This window comes from Phalacrocorax carbo, chromosome 4 (genome assembly GCF_963921805.1).
Source record: "Phalacrocorax carbo chromosome 4, bPhaCar2.1, whole genome shotgun sequence".
NCBI classification, from domain to species: Eukaryota; Metazoa; Chordata; class Aves; order Suliformes; family Phalacrocoracidae; genus Phalacrocorax; species Phalacrocorax carbo.
The window spans coordinates 55,035,787-55,051,742 of NC_087516.1; the positions used below are offsets into that span (position 1 = coordinate 55,035,787).

Genomic DNA, 15,956 nt, shown 5'->3' on the forward strand with positions numbered 1-15,956 from the left:
CCACGTGCAACATGAAGATCTCATCTCCATTGTTCAGGAAAGGTTATGTTTAACATAACATGGTTCTTGCTAAAAAAAGGCAATGTCTTAAGCGAGAGCACAATGGTTAATTCTACTGTAGATAAAGGCTAAAAATGATTTGCTACTGTCAGCTCTGGCAGTTGGGATATTAAGTTAAAGATCGTCAGCACAATCCGAATTGCAGTTTGGGATTACTTCATGAACAGCCTGATGGCTAGTACATCCCTCAGCTCTCTCTGCTGGCTTCTTTCCCAATAAACTGGGAAGACTCTGGTGACTTGAATCATGTGGCAGATTGAGTGCCTGGGGGACAGGGAGACTGAGACAAGGGTTTTCAAGTTAGGCCTACCTTTTGTCAAGACCCACATGAGAATGTGGGAGAAAGAGAAAAACCTGTCTGTAGCCAAGTCTCTGTCCTGCTCTGACACCCCACGTGCCAATGCAGTTTGTGTAGATGAAAGATCAGGCCAACCTGATGAAATTTTAGTCAAGAATTTTAATGGAAGATGATGCTATATTAAAATTGTAGTATTTTCCTAGCAGATAATACCTCATAATATTTTTTATCATTAATTTTGTGGTGCACACACTATCTTAATCTCAGTGATCCTTCCACAGGTAAGTTACACACTTCAGTTTAGAACTGATTGACAAACTATTTTGATGTGTTTTTATGTAGCATTGAGCACACGATAAAAGCTACCATAATTATACTATAAAAGTGATAATTATAAGAGGAAGCGAAAAGCTAGCATATTTAGAGCCTGATTCAATAGCCATACAGACTAGAAGGAGTAATTCTGTTTGACTTCAGGTGAGATTATATTAGATTCTTACCCATTAGAAAATAATTCCTTCCTGCTCTTTAGAGCATCCACATATTCTGAACGCTATCAAAGGGAAATAAGCTCTCCATGTATCTTGTAAGGGAAATGAAAAATTTCCCATTCTGCCCTTCCATAATATTAATATTAATGGTAGTGCTTAGGGACCTCCTTGGGGCATCTCAAAGCTATTGCTTTTTGCACCCATCCACACCTTGTTTCTTCATGAAACCACCAGCCTGGGTACATGTTCTCACCAACCATACTTCATGATATAAACAGCTATAGAATTGGAAAGAAACTAAAAACGCCAACTCATTCTATAAAGGCTTTCCACTGACAGCTGCTTATCTACTTTTTTCTGCAGGAAATTTACTGGATCCTTTTCTCATTTCCCAAGCTGTACATTGCTTTTTTATCTACCCAGCCTTACTTGTATTGATGGCAAGATTCCTTACTGAATTTCAGTGATGTGGCCTTTCACATAGACCCCGGTCTCTCCTGATCCCGGTGTTAACACCAGACCATGAACATTATACCACTTCTTGTTAAAAAGATCTTCCATGTACTATAGGTTTTGTATACTCAGCTGCCCAGGATATACAGACCTCTTGCAGAGATCTGCTAAGAATGGCAAAGTACAAAAATAAGAAATTACTCAATTGTACGGTTACATCTCCTCTCAGGAGATGAGGTTAATTTCAGGATCTAAAGCAGAAAAAACAGATGCTTAAGAATTAAACATACTGGAAAGCAGTCAAATTCCGTTTTCTTCAAAAAATGGCATAACCTTTTTCAGTACCATATGGAAAACTGGCAGGATCCTAGAACACAACTGGTGTTGATAATGGCACACTACTGGCTAATCGTTTTTATGAAGGTCACCCTGATTCATGCAGCCAGGCGGCATCTTACCACAATGTTTCACTTTTCATTGTACTAGATCCTACCAAATGCAAATGCCATCTACTAAACCGTTTCCCAAGCACTGTAATGAAATTGAGACCAGAGGCTTTAACTTGTTGCTTGAAAACTGATTGTTTACAACAGCTTACAGAGAATTAAAATTCTAGTTTTTAATTCTACAGTGATAGTGTTTAGATCTGTCTTCTCTAAGGCACGTCAAAGTCTTAGAAAACAATAGCATTTTTAAGTAAGAAGTCCTTGATAATGCAGCATTTTTCCCAAGCCTCTGCAGCACAAGTATTGCATCAGCTTGAAACTAAGCATGTCATATGCATGCCAGGGCATACTTTCACAGTAATATTTAGTACGTATTGGCAGTTAATCATTAATGTTCTTAGAAAGCTGTTAAGCAATATTATTCTAATTTACTTAGTTTATAGCTGGCCTAAATGGAATCAGAATGATGAGGAAATCTTCCTAGAGCATCAGAAAGAGCCATTTGAGAGGTGCTATGAAAAGCATGAATTCTCATTCTCAGGCTATTAGTCTTTTTAAAATTTACATTCTAAATATTAGCTCTACTGAAACAAGTGGCAAAATTCTCATGACTTAAGCCAAAACTTAACAGAAGCCTACAAAGGGAAAAAAAACCACAAAAACAAACAAACAAAAAACCCCACCAAATTGCCATAGATTTGCAACTTTTCCCTTCTTTAAGATTAAGGTATTAGGCCTGTTTTTTGTTTGTTTTAAAGAGTATGGGTATGGTAGGTCCTGCTTATTTTCTGCAGTGCAAATATTTTTCTTCATCCTCTTTTTTCCAGGAAGATTATTTGAATAAGCAGAATAAATTTAGAAGAATTCTGTCAGTACAGGTACAAAGAAAATAAACTCTTAAGAAACAAAGCAGATTTTTTCTGATTCCTTACTTTCCCCCTCCAGCATTTCATTCACAGTCTTTAAAGTTTGTATATTGGTCGTATTCCAAAAGGCTGAGAGACACCTGCTTAATTTACAGTCAAAATAGAAGCCACAGGCAACAAGGAAATTAAAAAAAAGAAAAAAGAGAAAAAAGAGATGGAAAGTGTTTCCAGGGTCTTAAAGAAGGTCATGAGCAGACTTGGAAAGAAATCCTGTTTATTCACTAGATCTTGCTGCCACCCTAAAAGCAAGTTAAGGATTCAAACTTTGATTAAGGACTGAGCTAGATCTTCATACTTCAAAGCTAAGCAAAGCAGGAAAGGCAAAAACTTAGAATTCTCCTAATGTTTATGAAGACCAAAGAGAATTCCTTGTCAGAAGGAAAAGCTTTTAGAATTTCAGTAACAATAAGTGAACAACAGAAGATACATAACTCACTCTTCCCCTTTCAATTCAACCTCCCTTTTCATGTCTTTTTTTCACTTCACCTTTTAAGATACTTGAAATTGTTCATATTTATAGATACTGCACAGTCACATGTTGCTCAGAAAACAAAGCTTGTTAGATCAGTGTCTAGACGTGGCCAGAGTGTCTAGCTTATTCTACTCTATTTGGAAAAGTAGACATTATGTGACTAGAAATATCAGCTGTCACTAAATCAGCAATGGTAGAAAACATCAACTGAATTGCCATGGAAAACAGAAGAAAGAGTCTGTTAGCATTTTGCTAAGCATTGTTTATGTATAATTGGGAATTAAGTGTTTACTAATTTTTTTTTAAGCTTGCAGCCATCATTATTCTCCTTTTAACGTTGTGTTTTAATACAGTCTAGTTATATCACCATAGCTTCTTAAATAATAAAGTACAATATAATTTTGTTGTACTCTGAGGTTCACTTCTGTAGATTTTTGCAACACTGTGCACCATGCATATATGGCACTGGGCCAAGCCTTTTATTTGTTTACATGATAGCTACACAGACATCTGGTTTTATACAGCATTTCATACAGTGCAATAACAGCATAGAGTTAACATAAAACATGCAAACCACATAAATTCAGTTATATTTGTTGCAGTCATATCTAAGGAATACTGTGCTACTCTCAGAAATAGAAATTGGACAGTATTGTCAAAGAATTTTATTAGTAAAATTTATCCCTTGATTTAGAGGAGCTCTTGAATGTCTCAGCCAGGAGACCAGGACTCTGTTTAGGTAGAGGGTTTTTATAGTACAGTTTGTACACTAATATAATCAAGAGATCGTGCCTACCAGAGGAAGTTGCAGCCTAAGTATTTGATAAAAGACTGTGAGGAAAGAGTTAAGTAAAACTACAGATAATAGCAAGATGGTTAGCATTAGCAATAACAAAGCTGTGTTCCTGCCACATGAGACATCGGTGTGAATGAACAAGGTTGGTCTTTGAGCCTTCTTGATCCTGAGGTTGCTGTGTGCTGGTTAGTTGTCCAGCCAGCAGAACAGCCTGAGGAGTCAGGGTGGATGCCTTGAATACCCTATCTACAGCAGCACTCATTTCTGTGAAGAGAGTCACTTACCTGAGAGTGTCCAGCTTATCACCCACATCTTGGCACCGCCTGGCCTCTTTAGTGCAGGCTGTGGTAATGCATGGGTAGTTGCCCTCTAGTCAAATCAGTGGCTTGCCTTCTGCTAAGGAGGTAAAAGATTTTGTAAAACAAAACGCTTTGCTGGTCTTTCTCAGGCTGTATCCTACAACCTGTCAGATACAAGAATCTTTTACAGGTCAGCTCTTCCGTGCAGGCTGCTCACTAAGGAGAGACAGCCTGCATGCTGCTGCTTGGAGCTGCTGTAGAAGGCCAGGCCCTTTCACTTCCCCTAGGCCTCATGAACTGGGGCAGGGATAGCACTGACCCCAGACCCAAAACTCACCCCAGTTTTTCCTAGATCCCAGGGCCACTTGTTACTTTCTCACTTCTCTGAATAATTTTCTTTCTCCCAGGGCCTATTAGGATCCACAAATATCCTTTATGGTGTGGTTTCATTTTTTTGCTTCTTGGGCTTTTCCCAACCTACTCCAAATCCCCATGGGTTACACACTTTCTGAGACTGCTTGTCAGGCTGCTTTGGTGGAGACCCACAGCACCTTTGAGCGCCTTCAGATAGCAGTACTGCTCTCACACAATACCAGGCTAAGCCTCTTGCCAAGCTTCTTTCAGCAGCATCCAGCAGAATGCCCCTGTTCCGCACCGGACCGTGACCGTGCCGTGCTCGGTTCACACCCTTGTTCTTCGGGAGTTTGATGCTGAGAGACAACACTCCACTCCAAGGCCTGGGATTAACAATTCTAAATTAATTGCTGTGTGCAGGTTTCTTCTGTTAATAGCATGAGATGCTATAAATACTTATTTACCAGTGTAGAAAAACTGCCTGATGTTTTACTGTATAATTGGATTCCATGATTTATTTCACACTGTATGAAATAATAAGCATAGGCTGGCTTCAGCGCTGACTTATGCTCTCATAAACCTAGAGTAATTTGTTTGAATGCAATGGAATTACTAAGGAGTTGCACAGTTATAAAATCAGCTGAAGAATCTGCTGTAAGCGTATTGCACATGGAAAGGAAGACAGAGGGGAGAGCTACTACATTCAGCTTTGAGGGCCTTTACCTGACTTAGGTATATCTAGTAGAACTTTTTCATACTGCTTGGCTTCTTTATTTTCAAATAAAATTTAGTAGTGGAAATTACTACATTTTAAAAGTAAAATCTCCTTGGAATCCAGAACAAATCATGTGCCAATACTGAGACTAGAAGCATTTGATGTAGTAGTATTTTGTCTTGTTGCTAATAGAAACATCTCTGCTGTTATACTGAAATCTCAGGTCCACCAGTAGAATTTGACTGAAAGTGAAGTATTGAAAAGTCTTGAACAGTAAAGTCATCACTGTTCTTTTTTTCTGAAATCAGAAACACATGAGTTTTCTCATGTGTGTCTGGCATAAGAGGAATATAAAAAATAAGCAAATTTTATTGCAATTAAATCGTGGAGTTGAATCTGGCTTACATTTGACTGCTGCCTCAGTATAACATTAGGGAGACTGCGACACTGCCACATTTACCCATCCCTTCAAATGTTCTGCCAAACTCCGGACTCTATAGACAAAAGAAATCCCACGATACTCATGAGAGAGATCAGGGCTTCTTGCTGTTGGTATCCTATGGTCCACACGTTGAATGTTTTATAAGAGTCTGCCAAAAATTCCCCATGATCTCCATTTGGATACAACATTTTAAAACTGTATTTGTTACAATAAACCAGACGCATGAGAGGGCCGGTATGCTGCTGCATCAGACGTCATTAGCCAGCAAACGTGCTGGCAATAGTTTTATCCAAAAGATCAATGCTATTTTCACTCCTTGAAGGCACTACATTAAAAGACAGTGTTCTGTTAGCATTTCTAGTTTACTGCTTACGTATTTACTATTTTAGCAATAATTTCTAAAAGAATAACTTGTAAGACAATATCCTCAGTGCAGCTGGAGTTAGGGCTAAGGACAGTTGCCAGCAATTTCAGATGAACTGATTACAAGACTGTTCTGTTTATCTCTGAAGCAAGCATGACTAATTCAAGATTATTTTTTCTCCATATACCAAAACTGTAGTTCTGGTAATCAGACACTTATAATTCCTGAAGGATTTAAATAAAGGGGAAGGAAATTTCAGTACAAGATAGACAGAGCAAACCCCAAAAATATCTTCCAAATTATTGAAACATGAGTATCAAAACATAGTATGGCTGTGTCTTGTCCCTTGTAGACAAGTGCACAGAAGACTTGGAAAAAGCAGCAAACAATAGTAGTGCAATTTAATTACATGAAGCTTACTTTCCTTGAAAAAATAAAATTAATGCAATGCTGCGTAGTGATTTAAAAGCATGCAAAACAGATTCAAGAGAAAAAGTAGGATCAAGTATTAAAACTGAACAACAGCATTGCATTGAAAGTTTTCTCTTTACAGTGTTCAGACAGGAAAAAAACCCTGTAAACTCCCAGTTTATGTAATGGCAATGTTTTTCCTAATGTCTACATAGCTAATGGGGTTTACACTAGCTAAGGGTTTTCCCCAGCAGTGTTTTTTGAATATTTTCTCTTTCTATTTTCTTAAGAAGAAGAGAGAAAACATGTAAGCAGGAACTTTCTTCCTGTGGAGTTCTAATCCTGCTGTTTTTTCCCCATGCATGGTCATCATTTTCTGTATGTCACATCATAATTTGCTCTGCCGCAGCCAGTTTGATATCACAGAATATTATGACTTCAGGTGAAAGAATGAGCAGCAGGAACAGATGAATGCCTCAGTACAAAAACCACACAAAGAGGACCTAATTAAAAAATAGAAGTAAATAAAAATAGAACATGTAGAAAGAACTCTGCCCCCCACCCCGCCTTGGACTACCGTAAACTAGTTCATCTTTAACAAAATAATAATTAAAAAAAATGTTATCCATAAACCACTGGTCTAACCTAAGAAATATTTTGGTCAAAAACAATGCAGGAATGGAGCCAAATGCAATAAAGATGAAGCACTTAAAGTAAAATGACAGTATGTAATTTAACTTAGTTGATCATTACACCCAATTGCAGAGGAAAAGAATTAGAAAAGAATTTTAAAGAAATACTATGTTTTTCCCATGTCACCAAAAGCTGCTGTCTGGGCAGCTTGATTTATGCAAATGGGGTCATTGATCGTATAAATCGTCCTTTCCTTCACTGAGTTGCACCATTTATACCAGTGCAACTATTTACACCAATAAAATTCTGTAGAACACGAATTGGAGAAAGGAGGAATCAGGTTTCCAGTTGCAAGACAAAACCGGAACATTTCAAAGTAAAAATCTTAAATTTGAAGCCCAAAAGATAATTTTTAAGAAATGCTATAATTTCTTAATAGTTTTCTAGCTCATTATCTGCAAAATGGGTCTATTTTTGAAGCTACATATATAATAAACATTATAACACCATGGTGACTTGTGATTTCTGATGCTTTTTAAAGGTTAAATCTATTTTTCCCATTTTGAGTCTGCAAACCAATACAGGGCCCCTACTGAGAAATATCGTTACATAGCAAATTGTAATATGAAGCACAAAATTCACATTTCAGAGTGAAGATACAGCAACAAAAGCACTCTAAGATAAAGCAACAAAAGCAAAGAACTCTTTGGAAAGCAGTGTCACTATGGCCATTAAGATGTAAAGATATGATAGGTGAAGGTAATGTAGAGTGTTCATACTTTACCTTTTTTGTGAGGAAAAAAATGGACAAGGTTTCAAACAACCATTCAGTACGTCACTATATGCTTTTACTTAGCCATTTCTATGCTTTTACTTAGTCATTATTTAACTAGCTGTGATGCCGTCATCACCAGAATTGTAGCCACCTACCTAATTTTTACCAGCCTGTGGGTTTACTCACCATATACACACTTAAATAACGGCATGCATCTTTGCAGGACCACGATAATTTCTGAAGTACAAATTACTTCTAAATTGTAGTTTAAATATTAGAGGTGAGAAAGAGAAAAGTTTGGAATAGTGGAGGAACCAGACCAATGTATTTTAAAACTTAATCAAAAAGTGGGTAGAACATGAGTTTTTAGAACTGTCTGAAACTGCTGGCTTTTTCTTGTGAAGACACAGCTCTATAGCCTAATAGAACGTTAGCAAGAAATGTTTTCGTCCCAATCTGTATGAGATGCACCTGCTTCTTTATCACTTGGATTGGCAGAGCTTAAACTTTATATTAAAAAACAGGCCCAGTATGAAAACAACAAACCTAATTTAAGGTTTAGATTAAAGAGCACTAGGTGACCTATTTGCAAAAATATTTTCTGATATCTGCCTATACTATAGCACAGCCCTTTGCGTGATATAACTATTCCCAGAAATAATAACCTTACAGTGGTGACAAAAATCGAACTTTGGTGCATGTGTTTTAGAAATAACTCATTGGCTGTAGATCGCTTATGCTTTACATTGTTTTCATACTTTAAGGTCACATTAATTCTCTTTTCCTGTTAACCTTTTATGACTTAGTGGTTTGTTTTAGGGTTTACTAAACCGGGGAAGAAAACTCAAGGGAAAATTATGCAAACACATCTCGGGAAAAGCAAATTGAAACTACTCTAAGAAGTGTTGCATTTTAAAGACCTACCAATCATATGCGCTAAAAAAATTTTGGTCTCAGACTTGAGCATCCTTTGGAGCTGGCACGGCTGAGCCATGGGGAAATTTGACAGGGCTCTTGTTCATAGGGGAAGTGTGAGCAATCACGGTAGTTTGCTAAACCACATTAAAACCCAGTTTTGCATGAAAACTTGAGCAACTCAGGACAGAAAGAGAGACTGTGCTGATCTTAGAGATGGTTGCATTGCATGGGACTAGAGAACATTGTGGAAGTAATAGCTCATTCTGTAATAAATCTTACTGTACATTTTGTAGGAAAAAAATCCCTCTGGTCTTTTGGATTGTCATTCTGGCATCTTTAAACAATATTACGTGTACTTAAAAAAAAAGCAATACAACAGTATTGCCCTTTGCGAGCTGTAGTGAGGCATTTTTAAGCAGAAATGTGAATGCTTTCATTAAACTGTTCAATCACGGATCTCTTAGGAATAGCAAATGTTTATTTAAAAAGGTCACAGGAAAAAATTTCAACACAGGTTCTGGGAGGCTGGAAGCACGTTAAGTGTGGGAGTTCATAGAGCTGCTGAACTGCAAGGTAATAGTTGGACTGAGAACAAGACATGGCAACGTGCTGTGGTCTTGTTTTGACTATAAATGATTTGGAGCTCGGTGAGTATTCTTGTGTGCAAAATCTGTTTCTTAGCGACGGAGCAGGGAGAAGCAAGTCGGCAATAAGTACATGGAGCATTCTGAGTCAGAAATAGGCTTTTTGCTCAGGGATGCAACAGGGCATCATAGCCTGAGCTTGGAGTGGGTGGTCAGGACCTTCAGAATTTTCCTCCTACATCTGGTACAGGATTCTTTGTGGCCCTGCACTAATGAGCTGAGTTAATCCATTTGGGCATAAGAAGGCAGCACCAGGAGATCCTAATTATAGCACTAGCCCAGGTCTGTTCTTCACCCAGGTGCCTAGGGCAGAGCAGCAGCTACACAGGGTGAGCTCTAGCGTGGTGAAGAGGTGGAACAACAAACTCAATTAAGGCATCTCTTTTATGAATCTATGAGCCTATGTAGTCATGTCAAAGTCTGGCACTTACAGCCTGCTGCCTACTTGGGAGGCATCCTGAACTTTTTGAGTGTACTACAGAGACAGAAAGACATTTCTTGGTGTAAGATTTGTTTCTGAATCTTTCTGCCTTACTTTTGCTGTCTGTACAGTGGAAGATGATTATCTACCTAAGAAAAATATTGTGTGGGTAAGAATTTTGTCATGTGTTTGAAGTGAGAGACCATGATGTACTTAAAGATACAGCAGTTTTTGAGGTATAACTTCTTTGACAAACTAGTGAGAATAGAAGTAAAAGGATATATGAGTTAGATTTTCATTTGTTGTAAGATACTTTCACACAATTATTTTCACTGGAGTTGTGCCAAGTTCCATCCAGGTAAGGAACTTGGCTTGTAACTGGTTCTTTGGTTTTTTTAACCCTTGCTTCCAAACCCTCACCCAACTCTACCTTTATATTATTCTTTGCTTACATATTTCATACACAGTGCTACATCAAGACATGGGAACAAGCATGACACCTGATTTTTATCTCAAGCTTGATTTTATCATGGTTTTTTTGTTTGATTTCAGTTGCATTATAGTAATTTGAGGACCACATTCAGTCCATCTGATCCAGAATCAGCAATTCAGTTTCATTTTGCACACCTGTTTTGACTCACAAAATGGCCGAGTCAAATACAAAATCATGTATTTGCATAACTTTTGTAATAAAAAATACAAGAAGAGGATACATGAAACAGGATTCTGGAATATTCCCACCAAGTTTGTTTTTTTCTCTGCCAATTTGGTAAACATAAGCACTGAATCTGAACACCTGACTATATTGTCTCACTATATTTTGGTGTAGGACTTCCTTTCATTGCAGCATTATGCCTACGTTTGTCACTGCATCAAGGATGTGAGGCATTTCTTTCTATTTCTCCTTTTTTAATAGTTCTTCCTTGACACAGAATCTTACCTTGAATTTGTTTGACTGTAAACAGATTCCTTTTTCAAAATGGAATACACATAAATGGAGTGAAACACAGTCCCCTGATGTCTTGATCATGTCCAGCGTGGAGACAGTCATGGCAGTGACTTTTTTCCTCTGTTGCATGTATCTTAGTTATTCTGCAAAACACGTATTACTTTGGTAATAAATTTAATATTTAAGATCCACCAAGAATTACCCTTTCTCCTTTGGCTCCACTCAACAAATTATCTGAAGTCCCTATATATACACCTCATATATATTGATATGTATATTTATGAATATATATAGTGTAGGTGTATATACTATACTTACAATCCTGTTATATATATATAGTATGTAAGGGGTATATATGTCTTGTAAACAGTATTAACAAGAATTGGAAAATTTAGAAACTTCTTTTTGCAGAGCTCTGGAACACTGTAGTGGAAAATCACATTATAAGTGTGAACAGCCTTGGTTTTCATACTGAACATGTTGCAGAATGAGGAAAACTTGGTAGCTTGACCTCCACGTATGATGAGGAGAGAGAAGAGTAATGAGAGAGTGGTGAATAACAAGGGAAAGAGGAGATTTGCTTTGGGGCCATTAAGAAATTGAAGAGAGGGGGATTTTTTCTTATTCTGCAAAACTTCTGCTTTAGTGATTTTCCCCCCAAGGTTTTGTTTTCATCCAGATTTTTCCAGCTGGTTCCAACTGTAACTCACTTGGAAGTCTCTCCTTTTGGAAGCCCTGGAATTTATGTTATTGACTGTTGGCTGTTGCTGATTGCCTGCTGGAAAAGCAAGTGGTATTGTTGATTACTGTAATAGAAGGCCAGTTTTTCCTTTATTCCTACACTGGTACATCAAATCTGATTTGTTATACATAAACAGTTCCATACAAAGATTATGGTGTGGTATTTATGAAACCTCAGAGCATTGTAGTCTATTATAGATGCAGAGCAAATTTTTCTTCTAGCCATACAAAAAGAATCTGATAGTGGTATTAAATTTCAGGTATAGAAGTACAAAGAACATGCTGTGTGGCAGAGTGAGTGGATGAACAAGAGTTTGTGACTGGGAACTAGTACCTCTGCTTTGTACATTTAGTCCCCGTTTCGTTTTTAAGTAGCCTAAGCAATTTATTTCCTGTATTTCAAATTCTCGATCTGCATAACGGCAAAAGTAATTTACCTGGTCCACAAGGGTCTATGGACTAGGCTTTGTAAAGTGCTCAGAACCTCCCTCTGGCACAACCCAATGTATCTTAAGAATATGATTTTTCAGCTCCAGCGGCTCTGCCTCAAACACTGCACTTCTTTACAAAGGTATCAGTGCCAGGTGGTTAATCCCTTTTGTTGTAGGTGCTTTCACTTCCTTAGCTCTGTTACGCTAAAAGCTGGCCCTCAAGCGTCTCTCTAGATGAAGCTGACAACACTGGAGAAATGACTTCACTCTGTTTAAGAATTTTGTTTTGTATGATTACTGTTATGTTCGGGACTCTACGGTGGGTTTTGGTTTCATTTTTTTTAAATGTAACTCTTTGTTTTACAGATGAGGGCAGGAACGCAGTTGACCGTGCAGGTGGTGCACATATTGTAGTAGACCATATAAGGTCACTGTGCAGTAAGACAGATCCAGCCAGTGAGAAGCTCTTGACTGTCTTTTGTGGCATGCTGATGAACTATAGCAATGAGAATGGTAAACAACACCGAAAATTTGCTTTATGTCTACCAGGAGAACAACCCCATCAAAAAAAGAAAAAAGATGAAAGTTAAAGTCAACTGTAGGTTTACATTGTGGATATTAACACTAAGTTACTCTGAAAAGATCAAGCACCTCAGTTCACATATACAATTTTCTGTTTCAGTAAATTTATGTTCCCAAAAATACTAGATATCTTCCTGATGCAGTTCTATATAGCATATCATATAAAGTTTAAAAATCAACGTCTGGAATTTACTTCTTTGTCTAAAAGCAATAAATGGAGATGTATCATACCCATTAGGAAAAAACAGATTTACAGAAGTAAACTAGAAGGCTACATTAAGTCCTCTGTTTTTAATTTAGTATGAAACAACACCAGAAGACTAATTTGTCACAGGCATGCAGTGTTGTCTTGTTGATGATTTGGGGGTATATATGCCAAAGTTTTCCGTAATCATTTTTCTCCGTGTGAAACGTGTATAAAACCATGTTGCTTTCTTCTGAGATAAATGGGAAATAGTTCATGTGTATGTTCAACACTCTTCTCTGTCTACAAATTATCAGTTTATGTTCTTGATCCCATTTAATGGAGGTGTTTAGGGGCTGGGACAAAAACACAAGATAGTATGTTAAATGAGAAATCCTTGACCACTGAGGATAAGAAAATAGTGTTCTACGCCAATTGTACAAGTATACTGATATTTTAGTACCTAATTTGCCTCACACAAAAGCATGGTAATATGCCAAAGCATATTTTACAGCATTCACACATTTCTAAGTTTTTCAAAATCTGAATCTGTAGGAGAACTGGGATAAATGAGGAAAGCCAAATAGAGGCTGTTCTCCTGACTTGTAATGGCACAGATTGCAAATGTAGTTAGCTAATCACATTGTTTCTTCGATCATGCCCATTTCCTGAATTGTAGTGTTTTGTCTTAGGAAGAAATAGCTTCCTTAATCTGCTTTATCATATCTTCTAGCATAGTTTCCTTGTATGTTTTCTGTGCCATCTCTCTGGAGCTCTCGCTCTTAGTGTTACTTATCCACTTCCAGATACCACTGTTATATGCGTCTCATCTCTTTCTCTTGTTCTTACATTCTTTTTTTCTCCTCTTTTCCTAGTACTATGTAAGGATACTTGATTACAGTACTTCTTTCTTCTTCTCCAAATAGCAACTTTCTAGTTCCTTTATTTCATATATTTTTCAGGAACTGGTTTGCTTGATGACTGCATGAGTGTCACGTTTTATTACATTTCATAGTGTTAAGTCAGTATTTATTTGTTAAAATATGTGGAGCAAATAGATATTCTCACCTCTAAAATACCAGAGTCCTCTGGATTAATTAAGACTAATGAGTAACCAGTATATTTGGTAGCTCAAGACAGACCAGTCCAAAAGTGCTGTGTGGAGATACTGTATCAGTTTTGCTTCAGTGACTAAGCTCCCAGCACATCTTCCCTAGGGAAACTAATTATGAGATATATCTCCCAAACAAGCAGCTCTGAACAGTTTAACAATGATGAACATTGAATAAGTGACTCATTTCATCTAGTAAGATAGCTTATACTGATGCAGTCAATAAAGGAGTTGCGTAGTTCAGTGACAACCAGGAGGATTCACTAGCTCCTCTCTACTCTGCAAAATGACACCTTTCACCTTGCATGAATTAATGAACTGACACAATATCCACAGGAGCCACTGGAGCAATGTCAGAAGTGAAAAATGCTGGAGTATTCCCAGCTCCTGGGTCTGGGTGCACACCACCATTCTGGCCTACCACCACATCAGGGAGGATTCCTGGGAGCTTACCAAACCCTCACCTTACCCCACATACCTGGTGATCTCCATGAGAAAGGACCTTTCGGTAGGGACCCGGCTCCTCTTTGGCCCAGCCCCCGTGGGTGTGCTGTGTAAGATTTGTGTCCTGTAGTTCCATTGTGAATTTGCCCACTGACTGGGGCAGCCACTGAATTAAACGCCAAACAATCTGCCAAATCCATATTAAAACCAAAACCAAACCAACAAGCATTAGAGAATGAAATTTTTAGAAGAAAACTCGCTGACCATACCTGCAGCATGTGCGTGGAGAGACGGGTAGTTGGCCTCTCTTGCCAGTTCTGTTTTAAGAGCCACAAGTACAATTGGACAATAGTCGTGAACTGCTCCAAAAATATTACTTGTGGACCATCATAAATTCTCAGGACAACAGTCAATGTCAGATATAAGCCCAAGACAACCACTTAATTCTACGCATTGCAGCATCAGGTGGATAATATTCTGAGTACATGTGGTACTCAGGTCTTTGCTGACCTGTTAAACATGAAAACTCAGGTTGTGCTGACAGTTAATTATGCTCACAGATTAGCGGATACCATTTTCAGGTTTTACTTGCAAAAGCTTGATCCCATGTTCCTTACGAAGACGACAAACACTGCATTGGTTTTGCTGAAAGACGAGGAGTATGGGATTGCAGCCTAGAGTCCCAGATTGCTTTGTCAGTAGTTATGGAAACAAATTGGACAAAAATACAAGAAAAAATACTGGAAATGTAAGAAAGAAGTGTTTCAGTCTGAAATAGCAATTCTACCTTCTTTTTTCTTGTTTCTGTAATCTTTTCCTACTTAGCATGCTACGTTACAAAATTACAGGTGGGGACTTTGAAGATTTCTTTACTGCTTTTAATGACTCCCACTCTTTTAAATTGCACTAGCTATCCAGATAAGGATGATTACAGCACATTTAGTTCTTAGTTGCATCTAATTTTCTGTGAAGACCCAAATATTTTCTAATCCTTAGCGTTTTATGAGCAAAGAGTATACAAATCGTTTTATTTGATTCTAAACAGTTTGTCATTCCCAGTCAACTAAATGCCCTCTTTTTCCAATAGCCACTGCTTTATTTTTAATAGCTATCAACTACCTTATTTTTTAATGAGACTCATTCTTGAGTACTTTCAAGTTTTTGAATTAGCATAGGGATTTATCACATGAATTTTACAAAATGGCCACTACAGGGCAGCTACGAGTAATATTTTCTTTTCCTAAACAGAGCAAATTAATGGAGCATTCTTGTATCTCGTCTCGATTCTGGACACTCAGCTTGCAATTGTAACTCCATTCATAACACTGTTGTCTAAGCTTTAAACCTAAGATTCCCTTTACAAGGTTCTTGTGCCATCTGCTTGTGTTCAGGAATTATTTTTGCCTGCTGTCTCTCAATTCTTCCTTTGCCTCTTTGGTATCTTACCATTTCATTAGTCACTACAACGTTAACAGAACAAACTTAGCTTTGGCATGTCTTGCATCTTTTAAGCTTATAGAAACAAAAAGTGTAGATTTTTAATTGTGTTGTGAAAAATAGAAGGCTTTTTCTGTTGGGGGACATCCCTTCACCTTC

The 15,956-nt window shown here is 37.7% G+C and overlaps 1 protein-coding gene across 8 annotated transcripts in view; it reads left to right on the forward strand.

Annotated features, from left to right (window-relative positions):
* The window catches only part of RAP1GDS1 (Rap1 GTPase-GDP dissociation stimulator 1), a 103,444-nt gene that overhangs the window by 64,059 nt on the left and 23,429 nt on the right, over positions 1-15,956 (forward strand). For 6 of the 8 annotated variants that reach the window (XM_064449989.1, XM_064449991.1, XM_064449990.1 and 3 more), the window contains one exon: positions 12,406-12,552. The exons of the other annotated variants lie outside the window; for them this stretch is intronic. In XM_064449989.1, coding sequence (XP_064306059.1) covers positions 12,406-12,552 — 147 coding nt within the window. The remainder of the gene's footprint in view (positions 1-12,405; positions 12,553-15,956) is intronic. 8 annotated transcript variants of the gene reach the window in all.